Source organism: Cibotium barometz, chromosome 39 (genome assembly GCF_041138505.1).
Source record: "Cibotium barometz isolate CiBa-2024 chromosome 39, ASM4113850v1, whole genome shotgun sequence".
Taxonomy (NCBI): domain Eukaryota; kingdom Viridiplantae; phylum Streptophyta; class Polypodiopsida; order Cyatheales; family Cibotiaceae; genus Cibotium; species Cibotium barometz.
The window spans coordinates 20,508,289-20,518,482 of NC_141084.1; the positions used below are offsets into that span (position 1 = coordinate 20,508,289).

General features: G+C 41.8%; 1 protein-coding gene across 1 annotated transcript; it reads right to left on the bottom strand.

Annotated features, from left to right (window-relative positions):
- Positions 1-3,246: 3,246 nt before the first annotated feature.
- On the bottom strand, positions 3,247-7,792 carry LOC147615846 (uncharacterized). Its single transcript, XM_086777905.1, has 5 exons — positions 7,590-7,792; positions 7,003-7,489; positions 6,871-6,889; positions 4,096-6,348; positions 3,247-3,875 (listed from the first exon to the last, which is right to left on the bottom strand). Exons 2-5 carry the CDS (start codon positions 7,443-7,445, stop codon positions 3,597-3,599), a joined length of 2,994 nt encoding a protein of 997 aa, XP_086634031.1. The 5' UTR covers positions 7,446-7,489; positions 7,590-7,792; the 3' UTR covers positions 3,247-3,596.
- Positions 7,793-10,194: the final 2,402 nt, after the last annotated feature.

Here is a 10,194-nt window from a genome sequence, read left to right on the forward strand (position 1 = left end):
GGTAATTTCATATTGGGTGTGTAAGTGGTGTGACTAGTTTTAGGTTTGCATGAATATCCGGCTAGGGGGCCTGGGAACTCTTTTCCCTGGTACCCGGGACAACCTAACCAAATTCTTAATTGGATCCCATCACTACAGTGGTTGGGTGGTTGGCTAACCCATGGGACTGGATGGGGTTAGGCTGGACTAATGGATCCCTAAATTGAGACTCAATTCTATTCTGGTTCGATAAATGAAGTAAATCCCGGACAAAAATTGTTCTATGGAAAAGAATCAACGGCTGTGCCTCTCATGAGAAAAAAAGCGTTGGTCTCTATGATCCAAGTACAATCTTTTCCCTGATCTTACTATGGGACTTACAGGTTCGGTCAGATCAGTTCAATTAGTTAAGGCTTTTGACTACGTTAGAGAAAAGTTATCCTCGAGGAATCGCCCATGCTTTCCGGGCAAGGGAAGTTTTTTCGGGTTCGCTTTTGGAAGAACCGATGGATTAGTCTCTTGTTCGGATATCCGTGGGTGAGGCCTCGAGTGTGGGACCCTGCTTCGCACAAGAAGTGCTACTTCCGCTACTAGCACCCCTAAATTCGTTGCGCGGTGGGGTTAGGGACTTCATATGCATGGGGCAGCTCAATCATGGGCGTCCTATGCACCTCCTCTGCTGTTAAGGTGAGATGCGGGTCGCTCTTTTCTTCCTACGTGTTGCTCAGAGCGTCCGCGTGTGGAGTCATCTGATGGTCTGTTGCTTGCTGGTTCAATTTGATGAGAACCCTAATTAGTTATTAATGCTTGTTTAGTTGTTGTTTACTTGCTGGTTCGATTTGTTTAGTTGTTGTTTACTTTGCTAGTATTATTTGATGTTTTAAACCTTGCTAATTTTATTTAATACTTGATTAATGTTAGGTTTATAAGGCTGTTAGGTACGATTTAGCTTGTGTGAAATTTTTGGAGCAGTGTACATGCATGGGGACTGGGTGGCAATTAAGGGGGTGCTGCTCCTTTCTTCATGCGGGGGTGCTCAATCCTGCGTTGCATGGGCGTCCTTTGCTCTTTTCTTCTAGGGGGGGCTCGCTCCTGCATTGCATGGGGCGGCTCGATCGTGGGTGTCTCCTATGCAGCTCCTCTGCTATTGCTGAGGTGAGATGTGGGCCGCTCATTTCTTCCTACGTGTTGCTTAGAGCATCCGCGCCTGTGGTGGCCTCTGATTAGTTGTTGTAATGCTTGTTTTGATGAAAACCCTGATTTGATGAGAACGCTCCGTTCTGTGGATTAATCTTAATCTTAATTTTTGTACATTGCCCTCGTACACTCGTGGGTGCGAAGTGATGTTGGCTGGGGCAATAAAAGGGCACCTGTGTGGGGGCTCTAGGCTTGGGAGCTCACTATTGTTGTGGGATGGGGATGGGGTTGGGCTGGGTCTGTCTGACTGTCATAGGCTCTGTGTGGGGTTGGGTTGGGTTGGGTCTGTGTGTTGGGTTGAGGTTGGGCTGGATCGGCATGGCACCTCGTCATCCTCAAGGGCTTACAGACATCACAAATGTAGGTAAAGACACAGCAGGCCCTTCTACGCGTCCACAGGATAAAGGGAAAGTCTTAGAGGTTACTGCATCTACGGATGCCCGTGATAAAGGCAAGGGCGTGGCAGATTCAACAAATTCTCGTATTCTCACACCCCCTGAAGGAAATAAAGTGGTTAGAAATCTACATATGGTGAAGAATAGGGCAAGGTCTATAGGTTCTGACCCTAGTGTTAACAATACCACCAAATGCAAAAAAGTGTCGCTCATTAGGTTGACTAGGCTGCTTGAGGTTTCTGTGATTGTAGGTGTTGGGAGTGGTGACATAGATATTGCATTCTGGGAACCACTGGAAGACCTTTTCCGATCTAAATGTATTTAGTGGTTTGTTTGCTCTTGAGAAGGGTGGAACATTGAATCATATCCACTTCCAAATGGTCATTAAAATAATGGTAGTTTCCTTGATCTCTATAGGCAACCTTATCAAAAAATATCTTGCATGGGATGTATCAAAACCAGCTGGGAGCATTGTCATGTGCAAGGGTTTGAAACAAGTTCGCTCTTGCACACATTCGAAGGCATGTTGGGTTATTGCATGAAAGATATGTTTAAACCTCATTTTAAGTTTTTTTGTCACAATATAATGGCAGAAGAAATTACAAGGAGGCGGGAGCAATATGCATTGTATGGGACTGGAGATTTAAAGAATAAAGTCTCTCTGTCTCGCCAATGAATGTATTTGACCGAGCATATATGTACATGGATAACTACATTCCTAATAGGCTTGGGGCAACATTGGAGTCAACGCTTTTGTGCATGTTGCGCATGGGGAAGTACTACCCCTCTGTCCACTGGGACTGATGCCTAAAACTGGAAATGGGATGGACACAATAAGAGCCCGCAGCATGGAAAGTGATGAAGATACCGCATCTCACTCAACCGATTGATGTTGATCAAATTTTCTTTTTGGATTCTCCTTGTTGTTGCAAGTATTATCTAGATGTGGATGCTAGCAATGAAGCAAATGAAGAAGATGATGCGAAGCCCGATTCGAGAAGCAACCCCATCGATGCTAGCAATGAAGCAAATGAAGAAGATGATGCGAAGCCCGATTCGAGAAGCAACCCCATCAATCTTGAAAGTGACGAAGATGTGTTGTTTTGTGGAGAGGGTGGTTCCTTGTCCGAAGAAGGGAATCATGGATCTTTTCTAGATGGCTCCGCCGACTATGTGCCTTTGTTCCATGCTTGCAAGACGACCAAAGATGTTGTTTTCATGTGACTTTGAAGAAAGAAACTGTTCGATGCAATGTAAATAGTACTTCAGTCTTGGACATACCTGAAGCAATAACCTTGTACATACCCAAAGCAATAATTTTGATGAATTTGTGCAATAACTTTTCAAAAATGTCTATCTTTTCAATTTTTGTCAATATGCAAATTTTTTAATATCAATATGCAAAAGAAAATTTTTAATTGAATTTAAAATATTTATTGCAAACCATTGAAACCAAGGTGTAAACCTCGAAAAAATACTAAGGTAAGAACCTTAGTAAACTTCTGTGAAATTTTTTTTCCTCCCTTAATTAATGCAAAAAGAAAATAGTGAATAGGCAACCGAAATTTCTAACATATGATACACGATTGATATTATCCATATCTTGAAAAGTTTGATGTGTCTTTTTAGACAACATCCTTGTATACATCAAGTATCTTTTTTTGAACATGTTTGCACTCAAGAATTGCTTTGACGGTTCTTTGGAAGTAAGTTTTTAATCTAAATAGAATGGCCCATTATAAAAACTATCACGTCCTTTTTAAGCTTCTTGCAGTTCTTCAATACATTTGTTTGTAACCATGCAATCTAAAGGATTTGAGGCGCCACGTGACCACATCACCAGGTTGCATATTGTAGATATATAGCACACCATTTGTGGTAGATATGGATGACGTGACCACATGCATATAATGGACTCTAGTATAGCACTAGTAGCTGTAACGGATGTTGATCGCTATGCACTCAAGGAAGCACCGATACGCCTTGGTTCCTGACTGTTAAAACGATTTGAGAGTTACCATAGAATCAGCTCAAATAATCACCACAAGTGTAAGATCCTCGCAGAATAGAGATCTGGCCCTCTTTCAACATCACCTCTTCCTCCAGCTTCTCAGCCACATTCCTCAATTCGGTCAGCTCTAAGGTTAATCTTAAGGCTTCCCTGGTCATATCCTCAGCTTCTTTGTGCATTTCATCTCTCTGTCTTGTAACATGAGGCAGCTCATTTTGAAGACGATTGAGCTCTTTCCCATGCTTAACCAAATCTGCTTGAAGCACCTCTATCACCTCATCCTTGTTGTCGATCTGCTAAGACATGAAAATCCATTCAGTAACAAGACAAGAAAATCTACCAAAACATTTGCACTCTGAGAAGAATAAAAAAGGGCAGCAGCTACCAGTACCAATTTAGTGCAGCTTATAGAACTTTCTCTCAAACGTGAGGTCATAAATTCAATATTTGTCAGCACTATGGAGCCTGATTGGTAGGTGATTAACTCAACTAACAGATTGAATTGAAAGTAACCTGGCATTCAAGTTCTCGAATCCGCTGGTTGGCTGACATAAGTTTTCCATGCAGGTCATCCACCTCAATTTGTAAAGAATCCCTGCTGTTTATCAGGTCAGCGATCTCTTCATCCAACTCCTCTAGCTCTGCTTCTCTTGATTGGAGCTTGGAATTTAGAACCCTAAATAGTAGCTTTTCTTCTTGTTTCAAGCCCTGGCATGACTGCTCTTCACTCTCATTCGTGCCCTTGCCACTTGGCAGAGCATTTCCCTCGTCTACACCCATTTCTAAAGCTTTCAAACTTTCCTGACTACTACAGTTTATCTCTTCTTCTCGTGTAGATTGCAACATTCCAATAGTCCTTTTTGCATCTCTTCTTTCTCTTATAGCTGTTCGTAAGTTGAAAGAAAGTTGTTTATTCCCCTCCTGTAAAGCAGTGACCTTTGCTTGTAGCTTATCCAGTCTTTCCTGCAGCTGTTGGTTGAGTTTCACAAGATCAGCTGGAGTTCCTTCATGGACCAAACCTCTCTCCTGCTTCAGCCCAGACAGTTCCGCATTCATTGCATTGACCTCATTTCTTAACCCCTGTTCCACACCAGCAAGCCTCAGCAATTCTCTTTGAAGTCTAAGCAGACTTTCACTTCTAGATTTATAAGTGCCATTCACTGCTTCATCAAGTTCGTGCCATAATCCCTCAATGGTCATCTCCTGCTCATTGCAGACCTTTTGGAGCCTTGTTAATTCCTTTTGCATCTCTGAATTGTCCATCTCTAAAAATGTATTTCTCTGAGAAAGAGTCTCAAGCTCACCATCTGTGGCCTTTAACTTATTAAGTGTATCAGCAGATGCCTGCATCAGTCTAGCCACCTCTGTCTCACTTGCATGGGCTCTCTGCTTCAGTGTGGACAACGAATGTCTATACTCATTGGCCTCTGCCCTCCAAGAAGCTTCTTTGACTTTGAAAGAAGCGACCACCTTCTGAAGCTCAACTCTGTCCTCTGCCATCTCTGTGACTCTGTCCCTCATCCTTCTCTCTTCTACTTTTATTTTCTCAAGTTTAGCAGTCCGTTCTTCTCCTCTTCTCTCAAGCTCCTCCTCCAAGCTTTCTTGGAGACTGGCTCTGTCCTTTTCAACAGCTGACACCTTGCATTCCATTTCTAATTCCATGCGTCTCAATGCGTCGGCTGCAGCTTTTTGTTCAAAAATCCGTGTCCTAATCTCATCAGCCACCTCTAAGGCTAAATCTCTCTTCTCCCTGCGCAACTTTCTGATTTCATGCTTCAAAGCATCAAAATCCTGAAAGGTTACCTCGGTCAAATATTCTGCAGAACTAACAGGCCCATGTCTCCTTTCCCAAGAATTGTCTTCCTTGTCTAGCATTGTGGCCAGCTCCTCCCTTGCAAAAGCTCTTCCCTCAAGGCCCTGAAGACGCCCAGTATTAGGTTCTGGATCAAGAGATGTTCCTTTTGCAAGTTGGCAACTGGCATTGTTAGCATCATGGACACAAGAATCAATGTCTTCTGGCAAAATCCAATGCTCATTAGCAGTGTGCATCGACCCTGAAGATTTCTGTGCATGACTGAAACGACCTTCTGAGGCAGTAGAGGAGGATTCAGAGTAAAACTCCCGAACTGTGGCTTTAGAAGTACTTGCCCATTTTTGATCCATTGCATCACCAACATCCTCCTTATCGGACCAACCAATATGTGAGCTACTAGGCCTGCTCGGTGGTGAACGCAGCTTTTCTTTCCCCAAAACCTTGACCAGCTTCTCTGCTACCATGCGGGCACTCAGGTACCTGAAAGGTGAGTTCCTGCTACCTGGCCTTCCACCAACTGAACTCTTCTTTGAGCTGGGGGATTCAAAGGCCAAAGACCTACTCGAAGAACTCTCTGTGGCTTTGGTAAAGCAGCTGCTGAAGTCAGACGATTCAGAAAAGGATCTCTCTGATGTTGCCTGAGATAGTGATCGAGGATGGCAAGGAGGTAACATCAAACGGCCATCTGAAACTCCATAGCAAGGCTCTTCATCACCAGCATGGGGAAGTGTGACACTCTCTGTTCGATGTGGGAGTCGCATGGAGCTCGTTCGAAAACTGCCTTGTAGAGAAGAAGCATCCAAGACAGGGCGATTCTTAGGAGCACTGAGAGGCCTTTCATGACGGTTATTGCCTTTGTTCAAACTAGTCTCCTTTGCAAGTTCTCTTTGTGAATTAAATGATATGAAAACAAAGGAGAAAAATATTCTTAGCAAGCAACATGTATTTGCAAGCTGGGAGAATAAAAACAAAGCCAGACTCTGAGCAATCAAGACTTAATCCATTCAACTTAGATATTTAGAAGCTTGCATTCAACTTATAAGATCTTTAGATAATTCATGCAAGAACTTATCATTTCGCTTTTTTAAGAAACTTGTATTCAACTTAGATCTTTAGAAGCTTGCATAATTAATGCACAACCTTATTATTCCTCTTCTTTGAGAAGCTTGCATTATACATGCACAACCTTATCATTCCTTTTCTTTGAGAGAGAGAGAGATAAGTATGTTTAGTTACATAGGCATCTACCAGGGGTTTGAACCCTTGTTCCGGCCCAGCGAGTCCAATCCCTCTACCACTAGCCTGCACGGTCGTGGACAACCTTGTCATTCCTAGTACACATTAAAGAAACTGACCGATAACTCATTGCAGAGACAGCTACTTGAGGTGAAATTATCTCCACCTTCAAGCATTCCAACGTCCTTGTAAAGGGAAAAAATAAACTCTGATACAAAGTTCAATCAGCAACTAAGTACATAATCATAAGATAAACACCTGTTTGTAACCAGAGTTATCATCAATTAACCACACGTTTAATGCAAAACTAGCAAAATAACTGGAGCTCACATGCAAGTACTGAACGCATGGCAGATAGTTTAATGACTCACTGGTAAGATGTGAATGTTGAGAAATGCTGCTTTTCTGAACTCAATTTCTCCCGGGATTTATCCAAGGAGATCGCAGAGCGGGCCGTGTAGCGAAGAGAAGACCCAGCGGTGAACACAGGGTACGCAGAAGCCCTGGGAGGCTTCTGGACAGAAGAAGGCTTGGCTATGGCGGCCTCTTTGTTGTCGGTGTTTGCAGCAGGGAGGTTCTCATCTCCGCTGGCCACACTGGCATCGCAGCTAACTTCATTGCGTTTCTTTATCAATCTGGTTGCAGAATCCGAAATCCTGGCAGAAGCGTCAACGCCATAGCTTTTCTCGTTAAGCTTGCCGGACTCCTTGCCGTTCAATTCTTCCACCTTTCCGGTCGACTCCTTGCCGTGCGATTCTTCACCATCTTCATAGGTGCAATTCTCGGCCTGTCTGAGAGGAAACACTCTCCGCATGGAAAAGCTTCACAGAACCAGAAAGGGGAGGTAAAAGGGGGAGCCTGCGTTGCAGAAAGATTGCACATAAGCTGGTGCCGAGAAATTTTGTAACTAGAATAACCAAGAAAATGGTTCAGAACAAGCACGTAAGAAAGCACAAACCTGTGGCTTATTGAAGCTTTCTGCGCAACACAGACACACAAGCAGGCTTTTATCGCCGGTTTGTACAGAAAAGCAGCAACGAAAGGGATTCTTTTGAAGAAACCAGAGAACATGCAACACAGAAATGTACAGATAGAACAAGTGTCCGGACAAAAACTATGAGAAACCTGCACGGCTTTCTTGGCCTGCACCACGGTACTCTCCGTTTAACTCAGGCAAGTTCCGTCAGCCAATTCCCGGCAGAATTTCGTGTTAATCCACAAAATACGAGCATACTTCTCTCATCTGCCTGAAATATCGCCACCATCTCTCAGCTTTCGCAGAACATTTTAAACTACAATATCTGCTCTTCCACCATGTCTGGAGATGCGTTTTCTGGTGCTCCTGTTGCTGAGCTGAAAGAGAGGCAGAGAAAAGCGACAGCGTTAGGTGACAAAGAGAATTGACAGAAGATTCATTCGACGTTTCTCTGCAACTGCTGCAGACTCGGAGGAAAAATCCGCGTACGTAGTTTCTTGCCGTATCCCGTGTGCGGCCTTATACATACGGCCACGGGCAATAATGAAGCACATTCGTAGTTTCACTGTTCAGTGCTATATTATAACTGTGAGTGCATTAAATAATGTCACTGTCCCTCATCTCACATCACATTGCCAAGTGCTACACTTGTCACGAGTATTCTTGTATGTATAAAGTCGAGTATTCTTGTATGTATAAAAACGATCTCACATCACCTTGCCAAGTGCTCTTCACATACACTAGTGGCTTGACCCTCTCCTTCCGGTCAAGATTATTCTTGTATGTATAAAAACGAAAGGCTTGTCCTTGTCGATCGCAAATTAGTGTAGTAGAGAGAGGCAGTGTTCACGAAAAACTGAGGTTTAGTGTCAGGTGAATGGCAAATTTTGAAAAATAACCTTCAAATTTCAAAATAACAATTCACAAAAACCTACAAATTTTAAGGGATTTTAGTTATAATTTTGCTAAAAAGCTTTAAAATTTAAGAAAAAACTTACAAAAATTTGAGGTTGAAGGTTTTTTGAATTGTTGGGAAAAATGTTTTCTACCTGGAGAGAGGTGTTGCTCTAGAGTCCCAAGGTCACGAATTCAAGTCCTCATTGCGCAAGCGATGACACGTATGGGTGTGTGTGCTGTGTTACACTTTCTAATTCCAGCCAATTCCCCAAAAAAAAAAGAAACCCTAGTCCTCGAAGGATAAGTAGAGATAAGCCTTATATTTGAAGCCCATGATGGGCCCCATAGTCCTTAACTTGCCAACCTATATATAAACACACCATGCTTGCCATATATATCCATGTAGAAGCTCCTAAAGCACTTACATTTCTTTGAATAAAGCACCAAACTTGGCGTAAATATACAGCTAGCATTCCAACCCAATATAATGTTGACAATCTCAACACACTTAAACAAAGCTTTAAAACAATCTTCGGGCAACTGGATTATCTCTCCTTGGAAGCTTATACTCCTCGCCTCCATCTGGCAAAATAAATTTAAGAAAAAAACCTTAGCTAATACAAGATATGATTTTCGTGGAAAAAAAGAAGAAAAATGACAAAACCTTACAAAACTCATTTAGTGGATCAATATTTGAGATAAATGGGGTTTGAACAAGCTTGTATACAGCAAATCGAAAAATTTTGTATTGTCCAGTGCCTATGACTCGAAAATCTAACCTATCAGGCTTTTCATAGTCCACAAACATTACATGTACATGAAGTTGATCCGCGATCTTTCACAATCTTAGACTGTAAATTCCAAGGAGCCTAAAGCTCTCGTTGTAAGTGTCTCCACCATACAAACCTAGCAATAATCTGTCGAAAAAAGAATGTATCAATAGAAATATCAATTTATCAAATAAAACGCAAAAGCTACATAAAAAGCAGGTTTCTATATATACTGTAAAACACCGGTGCTCTCAAACAATTCGATAATTAGAGATGTTATTGCTTGTCCTTTCCAAAATGGAGGGTCTACAGTTGAGTCATGAATATTAAATAGATTATGGAAAACAATAATACCTATATTATAGCAATCTCAAAAAATATTACCTTCAATATCTTGTCCATCACCATAAACAAATAAAAATGATCTCCTTGCCACCTCCATCCTAAGTAATATACCCCAGATATCAAATATAACACTCACTACACTAAAGAGAGTAGCATCAATGTGAAAGATTGCACAGAAAGACAACATAAACTACACATGTCATATCATTACAAACATTCTCTTTTCAAATGCTTACTTCATTGATATAGAGATATCTATGAATGTAGTCTCTAGCTTTGCAAGCTGCTATATTAATAACTTGTTCTCTACCTTTTGGACATAGATTAAATTTGCATTCTGATGCATGCCATTTGGAAAACCTCCTTGTAGACAATATTGGTTGTGAAGACTTTGGTTGAACCTTCTATGTTGCTTTCATGTTCCATAGTATGCTTTACACACACTTTCACTGCATTAGATAATCTAACATGTGACATAGCAATGTACAACTGTCCATGTGTGAATACTTGTGTGGTTAGATAAAGTCCCAATACACTCAATGTTTATCCTTAGGACTTATTTATTGACATACCAA